A 25,805-nucleotide genomic window follows, 5' to 3' on the forward strand; every position below is an offset into this window, starting at 1 on the left:
AGCCACTACTGAAATTATGAACACGTTCATTGTTAGCATTTGATGTGTCTGAAGACATCATGACAAACTGCATTCCTTTTAATCCCTCCATCTGATTGCTTTCCTTTCAATTCCTCAATCTGAAGTGACTTCCTCTCTGATTGCTGGCATCACTTTCCCAACACCTGTCAAGCTGTCTCAACTAACAGCATGACTTGGTGCCTGCCAGAGAACACTGTGTGTCTCAACAACTTTTCCATCACTTTTCACTCCTTTCCAGCACAGCCCTAGACCCTTCTATGTTTCGCTCGTCACAGATCCTTTGGTGTCACCGCAGATGATTTCCTCCTGTTAAAAAAAACATCTTAAATCTTTTTCTTCCTTCTCTACTCTCTTCCAATTTCTGAAAAATTGCCCGTCTATCTACATTCCTTCCATTTGTGTGTTAAAGAATATCTAGACAGGGCAATAGCAGTAACAAGTTTTTCATTGGGGAAAAGAAAACTGGAAGTTACAGTGAAGTTGATACAATAAAATTATTTTCTTCTGAAAGCTAAATTGTTCTGTGGCATTTAGAAAACAATTAAGGAAGCAATTAAAGGCTAAATGGAGTAAGTCTCCTTGAAGGAAAAGAGAGAGGCTTGAGAAACTCCTCTTTCCTTCACAGCACTTAATTCTCACTGTTCCTTTTACTGTGGAAAGCAGGACGGGGAAGGGTATTGATCAAGAGATCAACAGGGTCAGGAATGTTGGAATAAAACTAGAGGAAGTACTTTGGAGGTAAGATTAAATATAATCTTGGTTCATGAAAAATCAATTACTGGAGAGAATGAGGACCAGGAGGAACTCTTACTAGCGATGACCACAGTTCTGATAAATCTGCCATGTCTCCTCAAGGCATATACCCAGGAGACACACACCAGAATGTTCACAGCAATACTTTTCATAACTAACAGACAAACAAAAATACTGGAACCAGCCCAAATGGCCATCAGGGAGGAATGAACAAATCAATTATGGTATATTCACACAACGAGAGGCAATAATAGGAATATTTTAGTAATACTATAAATGAAAAGAGTAGGTCCCAGATGATTTCATACTGCATGAAAATCTGATAAAATAGAGATGAGTAAAGCTAAATCACAGATATACATATATACATAATTTTTAGAAGTATATACATATATAATTAATATGTACATATATGAGATAAATGCATACATAAAACCTATACAGATATATACATAGATAGATAGATCTCTCTGTATATATGCAAGAGAATGATAAACGCAAGATTCAAGGCAATGCTTATATGCTTATCATGGGGGAGGGAGAAGCATAGAGGTTGACACAAGTCACCAGCAGTGTGTTAATTCTAGTGTTGAGTGTGAGTTCAGTTACTGCTGCTGATTTTTATCATTAATAAACAAAACAGGAGATAAAAGTCTTCTCTAAGACCATGACATGCTCATAGTATGTTCTGAAACAAAGAGTGTAATTCCAATTCTATGTAACTAAAGTTCGAGTAAAACTAAAAGAAACAAATACTGGTAGGTAATATATAGGCCCAGCCAGAAGGATTAGTAACGTGGCTCATACAGTGCTTTTTCCACTCTACGTTTATTTCCCCTTCTCACTTTCTATAAAATGTGCTTAATTGGGACTGTCAGTTTCTTCTTTAGCAGTTACGCTGGCAAGAAGGCTAATTAGACATAAAGATATAAACGGAAAGGAAAATGTGTGTACGACATGGTAAGCCCACCACAAACCCTGATTTAAGGTCTGCTGGCTTCTGAGCATAACCAGAGATGAGGGTGGTGAGGGGAAAGGGGAAATGGGATATGGCTGGACACCTGGGAGCGATCCACGCTTTCCGCAATGTGAGTCCTGGGAGTTCTGCCTTGACAGAGATAGGACAGTTCTACCAACTTCACAGACAACTATGAAACGTCTCTATATTTGTTCTGAGGCATCCAAAGTCCACAAGAGTAGATTGTTTTGCTCATAGAACAATCTGCAAATTAAAAGCTTTAATAACAACTCGTCCACCCTGTTTGTGCATAAGCGGAGCTCTGAGGAGATTCCTTGGTTATGTAATTAGGGACTGACCCACTTGCTCTGTTTTTCTGCCTTCTTTTCCTGTCTCCTCTAACTTCCTTCTTCCCAAGTCATGAGCTTTTTTTGGCCCCACCCAGGCCCACTCTACTGATGCCTAACTTATCATTTAGAAACTTTGTTTGAAAACTTCTTTTAGGTAAATGCTGAAGTACGCTTCTCCGGTGTTTCGCTGGTCTGCTTTTTTTTTTTTAATTTTATTTATTTATTTATTTATTTATTTATTTATTTATTTATTTGAAAGAGAGACAGAGAGAGAGTGGGGGAGGGGGAGATTGAGGGAGACAGAGAAGCAGATTCCCCGCTGAGCAGGGAGCCTGCTCTCAGGGCTCGATCCCAGGACCCAATCCCAGGACTGGATCCCAGGACCCGGGGATTACCGCCTGAGCCAAAGGCAGATGGTTAACAAACTGAACCATGCGGGCGCCCCGCTGCTGGCTTGCTTTTATCAAAAGGATTCACCAAATTTCTGCGGGTTCCCATGTGACCTCTCCAACAATGATCGTTCAAGTGTCCAATGACAATGAGAAAACTATACCTTTTAATTTATAAATGCTGACCCTAGTAGGAAGGGGCATCGTGACTATAAAAATGTCATGCATTTTATGTCTCTTTATTATAATGTGTTTGAAATTAACCTCATAGTTTAATGTTAAACATGTGTCAACTCCTTTTGACTTAATGAAACGTAAAAAACTCTCCCTAAGACTTCTAGGCCTTTCTGAGTTTGTCACCAAACAGAAAAGCCTGTTTATACCTCCCACTCATCCAACTATACTTTGATTTCTCAAGAATTTGATCTTTGAACATATGAATGTAATGAAAGGATCCAGACTGTTAATTGCACTTACCGTGAAATAAGCACATAAAAATGTCTTCACACTGTCAGTAACGAGTCCATCTGCTAGAACTGCACATGCTATGATTGTATATGTTATGTGTTTTCATATTTAAACCTTAACCTGAACTCCCCAGCCTGTAGCCTCTGGATTTGGCCTCGGAGGCCAAGCAGTAGTCTCAACCTTCCTCCTTTGGTGATGATGACTTTCTGTGGGGTCCTTAGGACTTTTTCTCCAAACTTGATCCTTCTCTTGCACTTGTCTCTGACTAGCGAACCTCTTTCTACCTGGCCGGGGCGGGGGGGGGGGGGGGGGGGTTTCAGGGGGCATCTTCATCTCAACATGCCTCAAATCCAACTTATTCCCCTCCCTCAAACTTCAAACTTCCTTCTTCTGGATCCCACGACTTAGAGACAGCACCTCTGCCCAGTAGTTCACCCAACCAGGATACTTCAGGGAGTGCTTACCATCCCTTTCTACTTGCCAATACATATTTAATTAGGCAACAAATCTTGTTGGTCCCCTTGAGCCTTTCTCAAAATACACCTCCTACCCTCCATTCTCTTTTCAGAGCTCTCACGACCTTTCACCTGAACTACTGTGACGGTTTCCAAAGAGCCTTCCTTCCCATTCTCCACCTATTCAAGCCATGCTCCACACTAGACTAGGTGTCTCCTAAAACAAAAATTAGAGGACAGATTTTCTGTCCTATAGTCCTTTATTTGCTCTTCTCAAGTCTGCGGGGGAAAAAGTCCCAAATTTTCAATATGACCTAGAAGATTCTTACATGTGACCCCAACCTCTCTTTTCAGTTCATTTTTTGCCATTCCCTACCTGTAATAGGCATACCAAACTTACTGCATTTTTCCTAAATATGCCATGCTTTTTTTTTTTTTTTTACACTAACACACCTTTGAATACAATGTTCCCTTTGCCTGAACAATCCTTTCCTGTTTTCTCCATCTGGAAAATGTTTAGTCTTCTTTCAAGACTCATATTCTCAGTGCAATTCTTCTTGATATCTCTCCCCCTCCAAAAGACTTATTTGCCTTTTCTTCTGTAATTCCACAGATGTCTGTATGAATATATGTGTTTCAATATCTCCCACAATGAGTTGAATTATTTATTTACATTCTCGTCTGACTTCCCCACAGGCCGTAAGTGCCCAGAACACAATGATATTTGTAAAGCTTGTATTTTATCGCTCTTTCTACTTCTAGTCCAAGCCACAATACCTGATACTTAGTAAACACTCAGCATTTTTTTAATTAAAAAAACTAGAAAATTAGATAAACATGAAGGAAAAAAGTAATGTTCCACAATCTTACCACCAGGGAGACCAGTGTTAAAATTTTCTACAGATATAAAACACATAGTATTTCTTTTTAAAAATGGTACCATGTTGTATATTTTATTTTATGATTTTGTTTTAAAAAATGAATAGGATACTATGAATATATTTCCATGTCAGAAAATATTTTAAATCAAAATATTAAACAATTGCATTACATTTCATTGTAGGCAATGCCCTTATATTTGGACATTGAAGTTATTTTAATTTTTTGGATGGTGAACAATCATATGGGACTCAAGCATTTCCTTTGATAAAACTGCAGTCATGAAATGGCGCCCCAGGGGCTCCGGGCCTTAGCACCAGTGGGAAATAAAGTTAACAGCAGAATGAAAAAGGACAGAGAGGAGAGGAAGAAGGCCAGCTGAAATGAGCCAGGGAGAGGATGCTGAGAGCCTTGAGTGTCAGAAGAGTTGGTCTGATCTGGGTTAGTTTTTGGAATAGCTACAAAGCCTGCAAAAGAAATTGGGAGTGTGTGGGGCAAGTTATTTTTAAGGTTTTGTTGTGAGTTTTGAATATCCTCCAGACTGGGTGCTTTTGAGAGACCACGTTAAAGATTCTTCATTGCATTTTATTTCTCCTAGGTTGAAGGAGAATTGTTTCTCTCAAGGCAATGCCTCGCTGAAAAAGCTGGTCTCTTTGAGTGGACAGATTCGTGGGAGGATGTATGCATGAATCATGGACAAGCTGTCTGAGAACATCTGGGGACAAATGACAAGGAAAGAAAAACAGACAGTTAAGCTTTGAGCTGCCTAACATTACTGGTTCCATCTCAGAGGCTGCTCACAGGCAGTAAAATAAGCAGACTCTGAAGGGTGAGCTCTCTGTATTACTAGGTAACGGCAGAATTTATGAGATGCCTTAACAGTCTGTTTGGGTCGCAAAAATATCTCAAAGCATTCATCAAACCTCCTGGAGAAATGGAGACAGGGCTAAGTAATAAGGGGGGCAGCTAGAATAAATGTGTTTGATGAGAGGGATCAGAGCACAAGGAAAGCTACAAAAACAGACTGAGGAGAGCTACATGGTGGGATCAAGACTTGCCCTTGGCTTGGAGCAAATTCAGGATGACTTCTACAGCCACAGAGAAATCCTCTCCACTCCTGTTGGCAGAAGGTGCTAGATATTAGTGTAGAAATGAAATGAGCGTTTTTCACAGATAGGGCTCAGTGCCTGGGGAGTAGAAATCAAGAGTGGAGTGAAAAGAGTTTTATTTACTTTCATATCAATAAAATACGAATAAAGGCTCATAATAATTACGTTCTTTACATGGTTTGTCTCATTAATATTTGCAGAAAATAAAATAGAGACCTTGACTGAAGACTATAAGGCATTCGATGGTTTCTATGTGTCTAGGATATTGACTTTGGCGAAAGTGAAAATTCTGTGTGACATCTGATTTCTGCTTTTGGAACCACGAGACTGAGAACAAAGCTAGATATGTAGGAAGTGTGAAAAGGAAGCAGTCGAATTTTAGAGTTAGAAGACAAAGCGGTCTGGTGTTCTGAGTGAGTTTCTGATTGCCATCCCCTCACTATCAGATGTCGCTTTGTCCCATTCAGGTGGTAAAGAGCGAGCAGTGAGGTGGAGACATCCTAGGAACACAGGACAGAAACACAATCTAGGGCGAATACAGCATCACTCTGACCCTATAAATCCGTGAGGGAATCTAACGTCTTCGGCTGTGGCACAGACCCTCTCCTAGAGTCAAAGTTAAGTTGCTTCAAAAGCAATTTCATGAACAGAGATCACTAGCCTGACTCAAACACCAGGAGACAGGGCATGATTATGGACAGCAGGTCGTAAAGTTCACGAGTCTCTTCATTCTGATGTTTTGAAAGACTTTACCCTCTAAACACCTTTCCAAGGAGAGTTTTGCTGGTCAAACACAGGGATGATGGATCTCAAAACACTGTGTAGTAGGGTTGCTTGTCGGCAGGGGAGACAGAAGAAAGGCTTCAATGCTACACTATGCTCCATCTTCGAACGTGGGCTCAGACAGTGGGCCACAGCTAAGCCCGGAATCTTCAGTAGTTCTTTCAGATAAAGTTCTTGGCTTCCCCCCCAAAAATGAGGGCTCAAGGAGCTGTGGCTGTCACTGAAAGAGTGCCCTTTGGCCACGCTTATTTCTACCCTGCCAGTAAACACTGCAAGCACGCATCAGAAGCAGCATTTCCGAATCCCAAGAACCTGAGTATGAACAGAGCCTGAGGGTACTGGATAGTCTAGACAGACTTTCTTTTGACATGAAATATGTTAAGTGTGTTTGACAGTATAAGGCACTGAGACACCCTTTATAAAAGGGAAGGGAGCAGGACCCAAAGATAAGACAATCTCAAGATTTAGAAAATTAAATACCGTTACAGGGGAAATAAACCATCCATATCAATAACTTTTATAGGATGCGGCATGTGATAAAGGCGAACGGAACCCTGGGGGCATTTCCAGGGGAGAAGAGGTCTTTACATGCTGACCCTTCAGCTTCCAGGAGGTAATGTCATTGGCAGGGGGGCTTGGGGAGCAGTGTTTCACACAAGGAGGAAAATGCCTAAGTCGACACAGTGACCTTTCTAAATATTCAGATTAAAGTTTTTTTACTTTCACCAGTTTAAGATCAAGGTTTAGTTTCTTTTGCCTTTAGTTTCTCAATAAGAGTTCCTGCCTTGATCCGTTGATTACTTCTGACCTTTTTGACCTGACCTGTCTTCAGAGAAAAGAAATTAATTGGTCTATATCACAGGGTCAGATGATCACTGACAGCGGGGCAAGCAAAAATTCTCAGGGTGGCTTTTCACCGGGCAAGGCTACTACTGACAAAAACGAGGTGAATTCACTGTGTCCTTCGGACTTTTTTTTTTTTTTTTTTAAGATTTGCTTATTTATTTGAGAGAGAGAATGAGAACGAGCAGGAGGAGCAGAGGGAGAGGGAGAGAGAATCTCAAGCAGACTCCTCGCTGAGAGGGAAGCCTGACATTGGGCTTGATCTCTCACCTGAGCTAAAACCAACAGTTAAACACTTAACCGACCACACCACCCAGGTGCCCCTCCTTCAGACTTCTAAGGAAAAATTCTTAACTCTGTTGCGGTTTTCCCCTCTAGGGGCTTGGGATAGCCTTAACATGTCAGACAGTGTAAGGTACTAGGATACAGCCTGATGGCAGGAAGAGATTGGGAAAGATAAACAGAAAGACACAAGAAAGAAGTTGAGCGAGAAAATTAATTTGTCCTCTACATTTTAATTTAACCTTCTTGAATTGTTTTATTTAATACTTTTTTTCATGATATGTTCAATTATCAAGGTTTTGTCTACTGTGACATTTCCTTCATCTTCCTATCCTTAAGAGAGTTTTTCATCCCTCTCATTCATTCATCTATCAAATACTAACGAAATAATAACAGTAAGTCGTGTTGGACATGGTTCCAGGCACTGGAATACATTGGTAAATATAAGCTTGTATTCCAGTTGGAGTAGTTATTTAATAGATAGGTTAAAATTCAAAAATAAATAAAGTGTGTAACTTCAGGTGTTGATGGATAATATTTAAAAAAACATAAAACAGGGGAAATGGTAAAGCCAGGCAGGTAGACAGGCTCAGTTCGAGTGGGGCCCTTGGTAAAGAGTTGGATTTATTTTATTTGCAATGGGAAACCATTAGAAGGCATTAGCAAAGAGTTCTAGTTACAGACTTAGTTTTCGGACGATGGTTGTAGCTGCTCTGTAGAGAATGGACTGTCCGTGGATAAGAGCAGAAGCTGGGGGGCCGCACAGAAGGTGGATGGGGGATGATGATGGTCTGGACTGGGATGGTCGTAATGGCCAGAGTTGCCACTGATTTTGGATGAAGAGCCCCCAAGGCTTACTGGTGGAGTAAAAGAGGAATGGAGGTTTGTGCATAAAATGAAAAAAGGAATCAGATATGATTCCTAGGCATGAGCCTGAGCAATAAGGTGGATAGAATTCCTTTGCAGAGGAATTTTAGTTTTTTGGGTTTTGTTTTTGTTTTTGTTTTGGAGGGAGAGAGAGAGAGCGCGTGAGCAGGGGTGGGAAGAGGGAGAGAGAGAATGTTAAGCAGGCTTCATGTTCAGCACAGAGCCTGGCTTGGGGCTGGATCCCACGACCCGGAGACCATGACCTGAGCCAAAATCAACAGTCAGGTGCTTAGCCAATTGAGCCACCCAGGCTCCCCTTCTAATACATATCTTCTATTTTCCATCACAGGTATGCGTCCAGATAACAAAGCGGTTACATGACAGAGAGTTTAAGTGTTATTCGGCAAGAAATCCATGGATGACACCCACATTTTTTGCCTCCCCAAATCAAATATGCAATCACATATTTGTTACCTCCCCTTTGCTAAGAGACATTCTAAGAGGTGTCACGACTGTTCCTGTAGTCCAAGTCTTAGACAAACCCAAGTGTCTTAATTGGTCTATCTTGTTTTAAAATTTTCCACTTCTTCACACACTAGCTTGAGGAATCTTTTAAAACCACAACTCACTTTCCTGCCTAACGTCCTCCAGTGGTTTCCCATTATGCTCAGAGTGGAATCCGGTCTTCTTGCCCTGCCCTCTAAGACCTACGGGATCTGGCTCTCTCAGTTCTCCTGCCTTGGGAGCTACTCTTCTCTAGCCTCCCTCTTTCTGCCTTTCTGTCTGCTCCTTGAACACCTCAGCGTTTGTCTTCTGGCTCTTTCCTCTGCCTGGAATGCTTTCTGTAGCCCCTCACATGGTTGCTTCCTTCTATTATTCGGGTCTCTGGTCGTAGATCCCCCATCAGAGGCCGTCCCTGACCACGCTCTAAACAGATACCCACGAAGACTTTCTACAGCCCTGCCTTATTTGCATTTCTTTACAATGTCTCTCTCTCTCACTGAAATGATTTATTTGTTTTCTTCTCCTCACTCTTTCACTTCCCAGGAATGTACACCACTGTATTCCTCCTAACTAAAACAATGTTGGCAGATAGCCGGCACGCAGTGACATTGTGGCATCTCACTTCATGCAATATTTTGATAGGAAAAACCTGGACTGAGGCCCAGTATAAAGAAATGACAACATATGTCACATGCATTGACCAACTGGCACATGACAGCATTCGTTAGCATATTGAACTCTAGAAGCAGAAATGTTAGAGGAACTGTCATAGTACATAGGCAGAACAAAAGACAAAATTAGCATATACTCTATAAATAAATGGTGTTATAAACTACTCTTATCTCTATACAGCCTTGAACAGTGTCTGGTACATAGCAGGCTCTTAAGAAATTTTTGTTGGGGCGCCTGGGTGGCACAGCAGTTAAGTGTCTGCCTTCAGCTCAGGGCGTGATCCCAGCGTTCTAGGATCGAGCCCCACGTCAGGCTCTTCCGCTGGGAGCCTGCTTCTTCCTCTCCCTCCCCCTGCTTGTGTTCCCTCTCTCGCTGGCTGTCTCTATCTCTGTCAAATAAATAAAAAATCTTTAAAAAAAATTTTTTTTTGTTGAAAAAAAGAAAAGAAACTTTTGTTGAGTAAGTGAACGAATGAATACCTATGAGCTAAAAGCCTACAAATGAGTACAGCAAAGGTGAAAACAAAATGATTAAACTTTTACCAGTGGTGATCCTTTTATTCCAAAATAGGAGTTCTGTGGAGGGGGAAATACAGCACACTTGAGGCAGCCCAACATTAAATGGGCCAGGTCTGGTAAGACAACGGCGGTGGAGCAGAGATCCCTCCCACATCTTCTAGGTGTGGGGCCAAGCTTGGCAGGCTCATCGCCTATGCCCAGCGACAGGGGAGCCCCTTACTCCACCACCCTACGTGCTCCATGGGACCAGCCAAATAAGTGAGGTGACCAAACAGACGCTATTCCCAATCACCCAAAACTAGCAAACGTCCAACATAACAATTTTGCATTAGTTGTTATTCTTATTATTAGAATAAACTGAGTTATTCACCAAATGAGGCAAACGTTTGGATTAAAATGACTACGATAATACCTGTTTTAAAAACACAGCCAACATGGGGATAAATAAAATTCAATTTGCTCTGTTTTGCATTTTCAAGAAATGCTAAACCAAAATGACCAGGGAAAACAGACACCTTTGTATTTAATGGAAATAAAAATACCTTTCGTAGAAAAGAGCAAATTGCCACTCATGCCGTATTTAAAACAGGTGTGTTTAAATATCAGAGAAGTTCGCAAGAAGATGAACAATGTACACGGGCGATTTGCGATAATTACTGAGACTAATGATAATGTAATACCGCCAACAGGAATAATCTGTCCAGATAGAGTCTTACCAAGCCACCACCAATGACAGCTATTCTCTTCCTCTGAACGTCAGGTACATCCATGACTGCCACAGTGTTGTATAATTGTTGCAGCTCCTGTCACAAAGGGAACTGTGCGTCCTGGCGGCGGGTCGCCCTACCTTTATACCGACCAGCGAGCCAGCCAGCTGCAGTGTTTGAAGAGGGCTAATTTCCCCCTGAACTGAGAGGACAGCATTTAACTCCTTCGTAGCCTGTTGGCGTACAACCAGCTCAACTTGAAGGGAAAAAGAGAATTCACTGCAATAACCAAATTTTGAAAAATCCAGCCGAGAGAAGACGCCCACTCCCCGCTGGCGGGCGTGTAAGGCGGGAAGGTTTTACAAGCAGGGTGTGGCGGCTTTTCTCCTTTTTCTGCACCGGTAGTCGCATTCGCACTTTCTTTTTCATTATGATTCACCATGAACGCAACCGCTCATCTCAAGTCCCAAAGCAGCTCCCACTTTGTCCCAACAGCCCTGCCGGGAACACACCTCCACGGTCCTCTCGGGTGGTCTTCAACAGACCGCCAGGGAAAAGTTACTTCCCTGCTATTAATACTCTCCCGAGCACGACTCTGAATTTGTCTCTAACCACGCTCCCTTTTTGGCATCGGACGCTAGAAACCATAGACTCTAATGTGTGTGAGTCCGGGGAGGTGCTTAATGCGGTCCTTTAAACTCATCCCTGAATTCCTGTTCTCTCTCCACGTCTTCGTCTTCTTTCATCCCATTTGACACGCATATTATGAATTTTGGGCGCATACTTGTGAACTGAGGTTTGTTCCCCCCACACACCCCCGCCCCGAACACCATGTGTAAAATAAAGTAAGAATGTGAACGATGACCTGCCTTCGCTTCCTAGCGAGGGCGGGAGCATACAGGCGTCTCCCTGGTAGGAGCTAGTCAAACATCATTGAACAGCGCCCCCTTGTGGGTAAGTATGGTTACAGTCGCTAGAAAGCTTTTTGGGGTGTTAGGCGTTTTTATTTACTTATTTGTTTTGAATAGGTAGCACATTCACATGGTATGAAATTCAAAAGACACAACAAAAGGGTCTTAGAGTGAATAAGTCTTCCAACCCTGTCCCTTGGGCACCTATTTCTCCTGCCAGAGACAACCACTGTTTTGGTGTCTGGGTCACCCTGTTCCTCTGAAGCCCCTGCCCCCTCCATTCCTGTCCATAAATAGTAGTAAATTTTATACTTTTACACTTTCCCACACTCATTTTTTCACAACATATAGCTCGAGCATTCTTCCATGCCAATATATAGAGCACGCTCTCGTTCTTTTTTTTAAAATCATGGGCCAGGGGCGCCTGGGTGGCACAGCGGTTAAGCGTCTGCCTTCGGCTCAGGGCGTGATCCCGGCATTATGGGATCGAGCCCCACATCAGGCTCCTCCGCTGTGAGCCTGCTTCTTCCTCTCCCACTCCCCCTGCTTGTGTTCCCTCTCTCGCTGGCTGACTCTGTCTCTGTCAAATACATAAATAATCTTTAAAAATAAATAAATAAAAAATAAAATCATGGGCCGTAACACAAAAAAGTCAAGTACACAAAACAGTATACAGCAGTACAATAACTTATTGTGAAGGAGCCAACATTCAGGTCCAGAAAAAGAACACTGCCAGAACCCCAGAAATCTATATGTGGCCCTCGCTTACCACTCCTCCTTCCTAGAGGCAACTGCCATCCGGACTTTATCACTTTATTCCTTTTATCTATAATTTTACTGACATATATGCATCCCTAAAATAGCTTAGTTTTACCTCTTTTTGAACTTTACTACAAATAAATTCATGCTTTTTTTTCTTGGCAACTTGCTTCTTTTCCTCAATATTATGCTTAAGCTCCATCTAAGCTTTTGCGTATGATTCTAGTTTATCTTTGTTGTCGTGTATTATTTATCCATTCCGTTGTTGATGGATACTTCGGTGTTTCCAATATTTTAATAGCATGATTAATGATGCTGCCCTGATTAATTCTGTATATACAATGCAGTGCACCCAAGTATGAGTATCTCTAGAAATACAGGCTTGTTATGCATATTTTTAACCCCTCTAAATAAATCAGAGTCATATTCTGAAGTAGTGTACTCACTTTTACTTGACACGTGGGAATTCTAGCTTTTGCACGTCCGGTGAGTTGGTGCTCTCTATCTCACGGTCATTTTAATATGTACTCATTGTTGATAAAGTTGAGCACCTTTCCGTATGTTATTCACAATTTGCTTCTCTTCTTTTGAGTAGTCCTTTTTTTGTAATGACATTGGATTTGAGTTTTATTCTTTATATATGTTGCAAATAATTTCTTCCTCCTTACACTCTGATACATTTTTCCTTTTTGCTTTCTTAATGGCCTCTTTTGATGAAAACATAGTCTTAATTTTGGCATATGCAAATTTATCAGTCTGTCTTTGTGGCTTTTGCTTTGTCATGTTTTATAAATATATTCATGGACCAAATTTCATTTTCTTTTCCAAATGAATATGCACTTTTCCCCAGTACTATTAAGTGAAAGACTTTCCTTCTCCCACTATTGGCTTTGTCCAGTGTCCATGTATGTGTGGACCTGATTCTAGGCTTCTATTCTATTTCATTCTACACGTGCCTATGCCGAGCCAGTGCTACAGCCAAATTCCTATGGCTTCAAAATAAGCCTTTTTTTTTTTTTAAGAGTTTATTTATTTATTTGAGCGAGAGAGACAGAGCCCAGAGTGAGAGAAAGAGCAGGAGCATGGGGAGGGGCAGAGGGAGAAGCAGACTCCCTGTTAATTGGGGAGCCCAACCTGGGGCTGGATCCCAGGACCCTGGGATCATGAACTGAGCCAAAGGCAGATGCTTAACGACTGAGCCACCCAGGTGCCCCCGTCTAAGTTTTAGCATGAGTCAGTGAATTCCACCAAAAAAACAAAAACAATAACAAAGAATCCTGTTGGGATTTTTTTTTTTTTTTACTTAGAGGCTTTCTATCTGGAAAGCATACCATATTTAGCACATTGAGTTTTTCAATCCAGAAACATGGCTTATCTCTCCATTTGCTTGGGTCTTCTCCAAAGTCTCTCCAATTTTATACGACATACAAAAGAAGTTTTGCCCCTCTTCTGTTAGATTTATTTCTAGGTAATTATTGTTTTGTTTCTCATTTTATCATAAACGATATCTTTAAATTCATTTTCTGCTGTTGATGGTATATAGAAATACAATTAGTTTGTTGAGTTTGTATCTAGCAACACTGCAAAACTCTTCTTAATACAACCTGTAGCTTCTTTTTTTTCCCACCATAATCATCATGAGAGTGTTTATTCTTTTATTTTCATTCCTATCGACTGAATGATTGTCTGTTTTAGCTAGTCTCATGGTTCAGTGGAATAGAAATGTATTTCTTCCATTCTAAATAGATAGGATTTCCTAGTTATCCTACTCGTATTGATTTTTAGCAAAATTTCACTGTGGACGGAGAATATGCTCTATACATCTTCAAACATTTGAAATTGGTCGAGACTTATTTTATGGTCAGCAAAAGGTAAATCTGTATAAATGTTTTCTTTGCCTGCGCCTGAAAAAATGCATGCTTTTAATTATTGTGTGCAATTTCCTACATATACTTATTAGGTCAAATCTACTAGTCATGTGTTCAAAATTTGTTTTGCTCATTTGGTCAATTTCTGAAAGAGGTGTGTTAAAAAATCTCATGTTTGATTAGCATTTTTCTATTTCCTCAAGTTTTTCTCTATATGAAATAATCCACATTTAAAATTGCTATATTCTGGGGCACCTGGGTGGCTCAGTCAGTTAAGCATATCCGACTCTTGATTTCAGCTCAGGTCATGATATCAGGGTCATGAGATTGAGCCCCAAGTTGGGCTCTGTGCTGAGTATGGAGCCTGCTTGCTTCTCTCTCTCTCCCTCTGCTCTCCCCCTCCTCCTTCTCTAAAAAATAAAAAATAAAATAAAATAAAATAAAATAAATAAAATAAAATAAAATAAAATAAAATAAAATAAAATAAAATAAAATTGCTATATGCTCCTGGCAAAACAAAACTTTTATCATTATGAAGGCAACTTTTTATCTCAGGGTATGATTTTTGCCTAAAAGTTTAATTGCCTGATATCAATGTTACTTTTCTGTATTTGTTTAGTATTTATGTATTATATCTTTTCCAACATTTCTATTTCAGCTATCTTGTATCTGTGTGTTTTTAATGTGGACTTTGGGAACAGCATTTTTTTGAATATTTTAAAAATCCAATCTACAATTGTTCTCTTTTGAGTCTTTGGTGTTCTGTAGTCTCACTAAGATGTATCTAAGTAAAGATTACATATCCTAATAGGGAATCACTGGGTTTCTTAAATATGTGGATTAGTTTCTTTCATCAATTCTACAATACCCTCAGCCACTACATCTCCAAATATTGTTAGTCTTCCATGCTGCTTACCCTTTCATTCTTACTTTTATTTTTTGCCTTTTTGTGCTTCCTTATGCATAGCTTCTTTTAATAAAACCCAATTTACCAATTCTCCTTTCTTCTGTGTCTAATAGCTCATAAACCCATCCAGGGAGATCTCAATTTTGACTACTGTAATTTTTAGTTCTGGAATTTTTATTTGGTTCTTTTTCATGTTGCACTATTTTTAGTTTGTAGTATTCATTTCTAGTATCCTTGCCAAAATTCTCAAGCTTGTCTTTTGTAACATAACAAACATGATTGCCTTAGGATCCGTGTCTATAATTCTTACTGTCGATTTGTTTTGATGGTTATTTACTTATTTTGGGGGGTAGGTAGATACCCATGATCTCTAATTTCCATGTGCACATTTTATTTATTTATTTATCTATCTTAGAGAGAGAGTGCATGCACCCAAGCTCAAGCACAGGGGGGGAGGGGCAGAGGCAGAGGCAAAGGGAGAGGGAGAGAAAGAACCCCAAGCAGACTCCACACCCAGCGTGGAGCCCAACGCGGGGCTCAATCTCATGACTCCGAGATCATGGCTGACACTGAAATCAAGAGTTGGATGCTTAACTGACTGAGCCACCCAGGTGCCCCTCTATGTACACATTTTAAGCTGAGTGCTCAAAATTGTATTTGAAAGAAAAGAAACGGGAGGAATTGGAAGCTTCAGGTATCAGTATAATGCTTTACAGAGGATTTATTTTTGCTTCTGCCATTTTCCTGTGGGTGATCTAGCACTTATTTGCTGTGTAAAGTTAGCAGGATCTGTCTGTCTTTAGAAAAGTTATTCCTTTGGTATCTATACAGGTCCAGATGAGACTAAACTTGTGACTTCATTCTGCTTGCTCTCTTTCAGCCCAGGGATTCTAAACTTTTTTCCCACAACACGTAAGATGCCCATTTGGAATGTTATTCACCTGGAAGACAAGCTTATGGCAGTACTCATCCTGGTGGTTGGGCACAGACAAGACATCCTGATGTTTACATGCAATTCTCCGTTTAATAGCGGAAAACATACCCTTTCTCTTCTATTCAAGGAAGCACATCTGATAATATATTATTATCTGAGGAATATTTAATTATTAACTAATTTAATTATTTAAAAAATAACTTTTAAATTTTGATACTTTAAGTGTTATGAATGACATTGTTGACCCACCTCACAAATGATAGAGTTAAAATGATTTATGACATCAAGATTGACTATGAGGGTGCTCACAGCTGTTGTTCAAAGACATTCCTAGATTATTTATGAGATGGGTCAAATTACCTTCCAGTTATGGGCCAAAGAAACACGTGTCAGCAAGGTGATGAGATTAAGAGTGAATCGTACATTTCCCTGCAGCCTGTAAACAACATGCTGATAGACTGATAGGTAACTGTTATTATTATTTTGCTGTAAATCCTAGCTCTTTTCTCACTTCACTCTAAGCGGCACAGATAAAGTTACTTTGTACTACGACTTCCAGGAGACTCCCCAGTCTCTGCAATAGAGAGAGGAAACATTACATGACTATTCCCCCGGTAGGTAACAATTTTCAAGTCTCATCTTGCCTTTTTTTTTTTTTTTGATGATCCAAATCTAAATGAAATTTGAATTTATAAAGTAGCTACATTTTATAACAATATCTGAATACTGTGGATTTCATGTTCCGCGGGTTGTAAGAAGGAAGAGATAATTAACATTTTGTGTAAGGTTGGGCGGGAGAACACAGATTTGGGTAGAATGACATATTGTTGACTTTTAGAAATTGAAGGATATTATAAAGGCCCTGGGTGCCCGCTAAGAGAAGAGGGTATCAAAAGCTTGAACAAAGTTTAATGATCATAAAGCTACAATTTTGCGCCTGGCTACTTGTCTATTCTTCCTAAAAGTCAGGTAGAAAGAGTTGCCTTAGAGAGGCCTCAGGAAAGTTAAAGATTATCACACCTTCTTTTCTGGAGGGCTTTCTTGAGGGCGAAGGGAAATGAAGACGCTGGTTTTCCTCCATCCTCTGAGCTTGAAGAGCTCAAGGCTCTGGGATGAGCTAGGGACTATGGGGCAACTGCTGTGTCAGGAGAAGCAGCAATTCATTCTCATCGAGATTCAGTTACTTATTAAACCCTATATCAGTCCTTTCCAACAGAATGACTCCAAGAGGAGCATACTTTATAGTAGGCTTTACAAGGGATACTGAATATTTCCATTTCTCTCTGCATATTTTACAAACCTAACAAATCAATATTATTGGGGAAAAGAAAAGTTTGTGAAAAAATTAAAATTTAGCAGAGATTAATTAATGCAATATTTGCTTTGCTGTTTCGTCATTCTCATACATTTGAAGTTGACAGGGTATTTGTTTGACGAACTTGTCTTGCTCAGTAATTGTTTATTCATTTCATCACAGCCCCTACGCTTGCAGCTGTCTGCCTGGAACGCTCCTCTGTCTTTGCATGCCTCCCTCTCAGGGTTCAGGTCTCAGCTCAAACATGATATCCTCAGGTTGATCTCTCTGCATAAAAGACGCACCCCTCCATCTTTCTCTAAACATCTCCCATCTTACTTCATTACATTTACTAGTACATGAAATTTCCTATTACACAAAACCTGGTGTATTCATTTACTTATTTCATTTGCAAATAAATACTAATGGAAGTGAAGAAGGGGGGAAGTGGATGGACTCAGATATAATTTTGAGGTAGAACGGCCAGTATTTGTTGGGAAATTGGGCACAGTGTTTGCATTGGTTGGGGAATGGGAGCAGAGTTTAGGAATCAAAGAAGACTCCCAGGTTTCTAGCTTGAATAATGGTGGAACCATTTAATGAGTCTGAAAAAATGGGGTGGGGATGGCAACTAAGACTTATCCTTTAGGGTATTATCAAGTTTGACATATGAGTATTGAGTTAGGTAAATAAACAGGGATATTAAGTATACAGTTGGATACACAAATCTGAAACACAGGAGGAGTCTAGGCTGGAAAAATTCAGTCTGGAGGCATCAAGTACATCAGCATGAAGATGGTATTGAAAATCATGCGAATGGATAACTCACCTCATGATAGAGGAATGGCTGGAAAGATACTTGAGAAAGAGAAAAATGTGTATTTCATTACTTACATAATTTTTAAATTTGAAATTTTAAAAATGCACAAAACAACTGTACATATTTTACAAGAATACATATGAATAAAATGATAGAAATAAACACATCACAGTAGTTTCCTGAGGACCAAAAGGAGAAAAGGTGTTGGGGATGAATAGAAAAGGAAAAAAATAGTGAAAAGAATATGAATGAACCTTATTCTCTATAATGTGCTTTAAAGTTAAAAGTATGGTTAACTCAACCCTCTCTACAGTAGGTCTACTCAAAGATTTTGAAGAAAATGGAAAGCTCTTCTAGAACTGAGCCCTGAGTCACTTCCTCTTTATAGGTGAAGATCTGGCAAAGAATAGTACAAAGACGTGGCCAACGAAGTCAGGGGAGAGAGTTCAAAATTACAAAGATCAAGAAAGATATTTCCAAGGGGAAGGTGTGTCAACTGCATCAGTGCTGCTGAAAATACAGAAAACTGTCCACTGGACTTGCACTGGGGTTAGTCAGTGCAAGGCAGTGGTGACCCTGAGCAGTATGGTGCAGCGACGCTTACTGAAGGCAGCCGGAGACTGAGGCCGACCCACCTACTGAGAGAATGTGAGGCGAAGTAACGGAGACAGTGCGCGAACACCTTGTGTCCTAGAAACGGGAGGCGGCTGAAGCGGGATGCAAGTTCAAGGCAGGTTTTTCTTTTTAACATGAGGGCTAATACAGCAAGTTTCCATATTAGTTCTGGCAGTGGTCCAATAAAGAGAAAAAAGCTGATGATAGAAGGAAAGGGGTGGAAAATTTAAGGAACAATGTCTTTGTGAGGGTATGGAATCCAGCACATTAGTAGAAGAATTGATTTTTTTTCCTTTATTTTTCTTAGGGAACACAGAGAGAGTAGTTTAGCTGGTATTATCGCTAATTGTTATCGATGTTATCGCTGTTGTTATCGCTAATTTTAGTGTTTTTCAAGGTTATTGCACACGCACATAGTTTTAAGAATCAAAAAGTTCCTCGAGACATTCTACATAAGCAGTGATCGCTCTCTACCCCTCTGCCCCTTGTCCCCACACAGATCCACCATTTCTGGCTCTTGGTATATGTCAATGACTCTCAGTGGCATGCCAACACTACTTTATTATTTCTTGTTTCTTTTAGTTTGTGGTTTTAGGTCATGACTTCCCACTATCAGAAACTAGGATTAATGTATTTTCATCTCTCTTTTCTCTTCATATTACATCACAATTTTGGTTAGGTCAATATTCTATGTTTGATTTATTATAGCTATGACCATTCAAATTTAATAATGATTATTTTTCCTTTCCTGAAAAAAAAACCATTTTTATTTCTTGGTTTGATAGCTGCTTTTTTTTTTTCTTTGCTGTATTTTCTAAGACTTTTCAGAAATTCAATTTCCAAATTCTCCCTCAATTTTCTAAATCTTTCATGAGTATATATTCAAGGCTTTAAACATTTTATATTCTGGAAGAAATATCTCCTGGAGGCTCTGATTTGCTTCAGTCTGCCATGGTTGCTCTTTATGCGAAGTGCAAGCTGTCATACATTCATTTAGAGAATTTTCCACGTCTATGCTGCCTATGTTGGAGACTCTCTTTTCTGAAGCTCATGCCTGCCTCTCCCTTGGTTTACTACCTAGTTTTGGTGGAACACTTTCTCTGGGAATTTTCTGAAAAAGGATAGATGGGAAGTAAATTTTTTGAGGCCTTGACATGTGAAAATATTTTTATTCTATCCTCACACTTGATTTGACTGGGTATGGTATATTAAGTTGGAAATAATTTTCTTTCAACAATTTGAAGACATCAATCAACGGTCCTCTAGCTTTCAATGTTGTTGTTGAGAGGTCGTAAAGATTCCTAATCCTCTGTACGTGGCTTGTTTAATTTTCTTTCTGGAAACTCTTGTCTTTGCTCTCGGTGTTCTAACATTTTTCTCAATGATATAACTTATTTTGCCCTGTGTTCCCAACTGCCCTGGGTAATTGGTAGGCTCTTATTCTGAAAACTCAAGTCTGCTAGTTTTAAGATGTTTTCTTAAATTTAAATCTTAAATTTCTTAAATTTTCTTAAATTTAGTTGTTTAATGGTTTCTTGTATATTGTTTACCAAAATTATTGAGATGTTGGACATCCTGAACTGTTTCTCTAATTTTATTAATATATGTCTCGTATTTTCCTTCTCTTTTGAATATTTGCTCTACTTTCTGGAAGACTTTTACAGTTAAATCTTCCAACCTTTCTACCAAGCTTCTTCTAAGAAATTCCTTAATAATCTCCCAGGCTTGGAAGTATCCTAAATTAGAATTTTCTAAGTCTTTATTTAGGATAATGAAGATATTTAGACTGTTAAGAATTAAAAGTTACTATCAATTTTGTCAACAAGGTGTTAGATTTAGAGCAGAGGAAAGAGAAAACGATTGCATTGTTCACTTGGCTTTCACGGCAGGACAGAGTCCCGTAACTTGAGCACAAATAAAGAAAACAGAAACACAAACTACACAAATGTCAACAAGAAGAAAGCAGGTCAATATTATTATAGACAAAGTTCAAGGTAAAAAAACAAACAAACAAACAAAAAAAAACCTACCTAAAATAAAAAACTTATTTCACATGGATAAAAGGTTGTATCCTAAAATGAAAATACATGGTGTCAATGATTAACTTAAAAGTATTTACATTACGTTTTCATTACTAAGTAATGTAATAAATGAACTAGCCATTGTTTCTCAAATTTCAATTATTGTACAACACTTTCATAATATACTTAATATTTTGTTTCAAATTGATGTACATTTTATCTAAATAAAATTGTAACTTTATATTATGGCTGCAAATGGAAAATCAGTTTCATTGGTGAGTAGAAGGGAAACAGAAATCGTAGCTGAGGGGCATCTGGGTGGCTGAGTTGGTTAAGTGTCCAACCCTTGGTTTCCACTCAGGTCATGGTCTCAGGGTTGTGGATCGAGCCCCACACTGGGCTCTATGCTGAGGGTGGAGTTTACTAGAGTTTCTCTCCCTCTCCCTCTGCCCTTCCCCCTGCTCACACGCTCATGCACTCTCTCTAAAATAAATAAATAGGATCTTTTAAAAAAATAGAAAAATAAAGAAATGGTAGCTGAATTCTATACCTATAGATGAAGTTTCACCAAAGACTTTCCCTCTATTTTTACAAAAGGATATTAGCAAGTATTAGAGAGGTATAAAATTTACACCTGCACCAAGAAAAAAAAAGACTCTTTTTTACTAAATGGGTAGGGCTGGAAGAAAATTGAAAATGGGATAATGATCAATATTAATTAATGTTACATTCCTGGCTCACCTACGATCACCAGGGTACCAAGAATGATATACATGCCACTGATGCAGAAACTCTGAACTAGACTTCAAGTCAGAAAATTGGGAAACACACACACATACACACACAATGAACTAAATGAAAATAAGAAGAAATGAACCAAAAAGCACATTTTAAAAAACAGAAAAAAAAGAGTTGATATATGAAGCCATAATTCCATTTCTAGAAAATTCAAATTATCATGGGAAGATGAGCTGGGCTCCTCCCCCAACAAACTCCCAGTGAGGAATGCCTTTTCTCCACTCTGAGGAATAGGCTTACCAGAAGTCATGGGAAATTCAAAAAGTGTCTAGAACAACCAGTTACAACTTTTTAAAAATTACTTTTATGAGTTCTGTAAAAGCAATATGCAATATTTCCAGGGATTAAGAGGAACAGCAAAGAAGGCAGAGATAACTCATTGGGCTTGGAGACCTAGAAAGAGGTGGGCTAGATGTGTAGCAGAGCAGAGAGCCAACTTAGGAGAAAGCAATCCAATATTCCTGGACTACACTACTGGGTTGCCAGCAAACAGGGATTTACACACATAATTCCTTACATAAAGAGTCTTGATCTTCCCGTAGTAGGCAAAGATGTTGACTAGAGATGAGGATGAAGAATAAAATTGAAAGTGTTCCTCTCTTAATAACAAGTACGACTATAGACCACATTCAGTCCAGACTGGAACTAAACCTGTGAAACTCACTTGGGAATGGCAGTCAAAGTCAGCTGAGATTCTGAAAATGGGGCATAAAGTCGTGAATGCTAAGCAAAAGGTTTAATTTATAGGGGCGCCTGAGTGGCGCAGTTGTTAAGCGTCTGCCTTCGGCTCAGGGTGTGATCCCAGCGTTCTGGGATCGAGCCCCACATCAGGCTCCTCCGCTATGAGCCTGCTTCTTCCTCTCCCACTCCCCCTGCTTATGTTCCCTCTCTTGCTGGCTGTCTCTCTCTCTGTCAAATAAATAAATAAAATATTTTTTTTAAAAAAAGGTTTAATTTATAATCTAAGTTTTACACCATCTAATAGTTCTGTTGCAGAGGGGTGACAAAGTATAATGAAGAAAGGAAAAAGAGATAAAAAAAGTGGAAAAGTGAAAAACTTCCAAACATATGCTCAGTAAATATTTGTAACTGTGTTCATATGAGTTGTCTCTACTCTTTAAAAGTTTCAGTGAACAACACTGTCTGTTAGAATTAAATGAATATTTTGGGGGGCACCTGGGTGGCTCAGTCGGTTAAGCATATCCAACTCTTGGTTTTGGCTCAGATCATGATCTCAGTCTAAGATTGAGCCCCAAGTGGGCCTCTGTACTCAGGGTGGAGTCTGCTTGTCTCTCTCCCTCGCCTGCTGCCTCTGCCCCTGTCCCTGCTCATGCATGCAATCACTCTTTCTCTGACTCTAAAATAAAGAAATAAAATCTTTAAAAAAATAATTAAAGGAAAACTTTTTATGTGAAAGACAATTCTGAAAAAGTTGTGTTACCCTGTTATGCTGAGTACAGCAGAAGGTGCTTACATGGGACATCTGTCTTGAGCGGCAGCAAGACTACTGGACCCCCACACCCACCCTCCAGATCTTAAAAGGGTATAAAGACGTCCTACCTGGGCCCAGTCATGTGCACCATGCAGGTATTTTCAGCACATCACCGTCTCAAGGCTGTGTCCTCGGAGCAGCCTCTGGGAGCAGGAAAGACACTCCAAGGACAGGGGAGGGGAGGAACCTCCAAGTGCACTGGTCTAGCTCATGGGTCAAGCAGCAGTCACGTCTTTTTGATAAAGTTCCTCAACTAAAGGGCAGAACCAAGAAAAGAGAAGTGAAATAAAATTACGAGATTGTCTAGCTTGGAATCTGTTCAATTTGTGGGTTTCCAGTACGTAAGCCCGTCTGGGCCAGGTATCTGAGACGGCCACTCACAAGGCTGAGAATTGATGCTGGCTGTCAGGTGGGAGCACAGTCAGGGCTGCTGGCTGCAATGCCTATGCGTGGCCTCTCTGGCATGACTGTCTTAGGGTAGTCAAACCTTTTTACATGGTGGTTGGCTCATCACAGAACAAGTATGTCAAGAAACCACAGGGAAGAATCATGACCTTTTCTAACCTAGGTTCAGCAGTCAATTTTCTCAGATTCTATTGGTTATTAGCAAGGCATAAGGCCTGCCAATATTAAAGGGGAGGATATTTAGACTCTCCTGTGGCAAATTCACACTGTAGAAGGCCATATGGAATGGAAGATATTGTTACAACCCTATTTGGAAAATAAATTTTAACACAACCCATTGATTTTTTAATCAATTATTTTTAATCATTGTGCAGTGCCAAGTACTGTTTCCTGAGAAATATTAATAATAATACAGAAAATAAGTCCCACAATGTGCCTGCAAAATAGTCAAGATCATGGCCTAGATGGATGCTCTTACGCATGAATTTTCTCTTTTGTGAACAGGAATAATAGGACCTACTTTTTAGGGTTGCTTTGACTTTTAAAAGAATTAATACATCGAGTGCCTAGAAAATTTTCTGGATTGTAACATGTATCACCAGGTGGTTGTTGAAAGGGATTAAAATAGACCATTTACTAAAAGTCTACCAATTTGGATTTAAAAACCATGTGGTGGAAACAGGAGATACCCTCAAAGTAAAAAGGAAACAAAATTATCCAAAATAAAATGAGAAACATACATCAGGCAAATAATAACCATCTGGCATAGAAATATCAATATTGAAAAACTAGCTTAAAATAAGAAGCAACAATAGAATACAGAGTGATGTCACTCAATGGAGGGACGGTTACTCCATTATCCATGAAGAAACCATAAACTTATGCTTGCTGAGCTTGTGTGTAACAACAAAAATACCCGTCTTTAAGAAATTGTATAAAGAAATGTTTTATATTTACGTGATGGAATACTAAGTAAAAAAGATTGTTAAGAAAAATGTGCTAAATCCATGTCATAGGAATACTATTAAGTTAAAAAAAATCATGGCTAGATCTCAAAAAACAGTGTGGTTATAGAACAGTAAAGTTTAAAATCTTTAAAACCATTGATTTTGCATATCAATACACAAAGCAAAAAATACACCAGTGACTGAATGGGTACATAGCAAAATGATAGTTTCTGGGAAGATGGGAAGAAAACGCGTCCGTAATATCAGTAATTTGTTATCTCTTTCGTTTTACAAAGGCTATGGAGCAAAGGCGTCAGAAGAGTAGCATTTTCTAGGAAGTGATAGTGCTTGTTAGTAAATATTCCTGTAGTTTTCTGTCAAACTGATGACGACACTGATATCACTCTTCACACTACACTTTGTGTTGTTTGCCTTTCAATGGGGGGGGGTCTAAGCACGTGGGACAGGTGGTTCCTTGTTCCCTAAAACCGCTCCATTTTGTTCTGATTCCGAGTTTCTGTTATTCTGACCTTCCAAGCGACTGTTGGTTCGCTTTTCCGTCGAGTATTCTAGTAACTTCTGAATCCTCGGTGGACGGACGGGGAAGACGCTGAGGCGCAGAGCTCGGGCGAGGTCTAGAGCTTCGACTGCCGTGCCAGCATTCCGCTCACGCGGCTACACTTCCCTACTGCACACGTCCGCGAGTCAAACCCAGAATCCACGGAATGACACGCGCAGGTCACCAGAGGTTCGGCAGAGAGCCGTGCGGGTGCTGGACTTCGAGCTCCGGGCATCACCCGGCGGTTCTGTCGCCATCGAGTGTCCCGGGCTCCGGCCCAGACGGAGACGAGCCAAGGGATGCACCGGCCGGGGCGCTGGCGCTCGGCGCTCGGCGCCACTGCACCGCGGCTGGAGTGCGCGCGTGCGTGTCAGCGGGGCCAAACCCCGCAGCGCGGACGTGACCTCCAGAAAGCAGACCACCCGCAGTCACGCGTGCTCCCCACAGCGCTGCGGAAGGCGGGTCTGGACGGGAGGAGCCCGCGGAGGCCTCGAAACGACTACGGATAACCGTCATTTCACGGTTGATGCTCTGCTTCCATTTCCGCGATTTCTATGTGGAAGACGGACTCCGAAAGGAGTGCTGAAAGACGTCAGTCAGACAACCAGCAGGGAGCGAGCACAGGACAAGGAAATATTCCTTCCCGAATGTCGCTGACCACACACGGGCTCATTCATCGGCCCACGGTCCGGTCTTCCCGCCTCACACCGCGACCCGCGGTCTCAGGGTAACCGGAACCTCCTTCCCCAGAATTCCCTTCGCACAATTTCCCATGAACCCGAGGGCTCCAAGGGTCCGCTCCGCAGCCAGGAAGTTAGCCCCACCCCTCACTCTTTACTGGCCACTCACGATTGGTCCCGCCCCACTCGCTGGACTTGAGGCTGTTGATTGGGTAAGAACGAGGCGCCGTGGCAGGA

General features: G+C 40.4%; 1 protein-coding gene and 1 long non-coding RNA gene across 2 annotated transcripts in view; both read right to left on the reverse strand.

Moving 5' to 3' along the window:
* The window catches only part of KMO (kynurenine 3-monooxygenase), a 50,574-nt gene extending 39,236 nt beyond the window's left edge, over positions 1-11,338 (reverse strand). The window contains 1 exon segment of the mRNA XM_002918459.4: positions 10,568-11,338. Coding sequence (XP_002918505.3) covers positions 10,568-10,621 — 54 coding nt within the window. The 5' untranslated portion in view covers positions 10,622-11,338.
* A 712-nt stretch (positions 11,339-12,050) lies between these two features.
* Positions 12,051-25,696, reverse strand: LOC117803400. Its single transcript, XR_004627235.1, has 3 exons — positions 24,860-25,696; positions 23,046-23,230; positions 12,051-12,825 (listed from the first exon to the last, which is right to left on the reverse strand). It is a non-coding gene; the product is annotated as an uncharacterized LOC117803400 (long non-coding RNA).
* Positions 25,697-25,805: the final 109 nt, after the last annotated feature.

Source organism: Ailuropoda melanoleuca, chromosome 8, assembly GCF_002007445.2.
Source record: "Ailuropoda melanoleuca isolate Jingjing chromosome 8, ASM200744v2, whole genome shotgun sequence".
Taxonomy (NCBI): domain Eukaryota; kingdom Metazoa; phylum Chordata; class Mammalia; order Carnivora; family Ursidae; genus Ailuropoda; species Ailuropoda melanoleuca.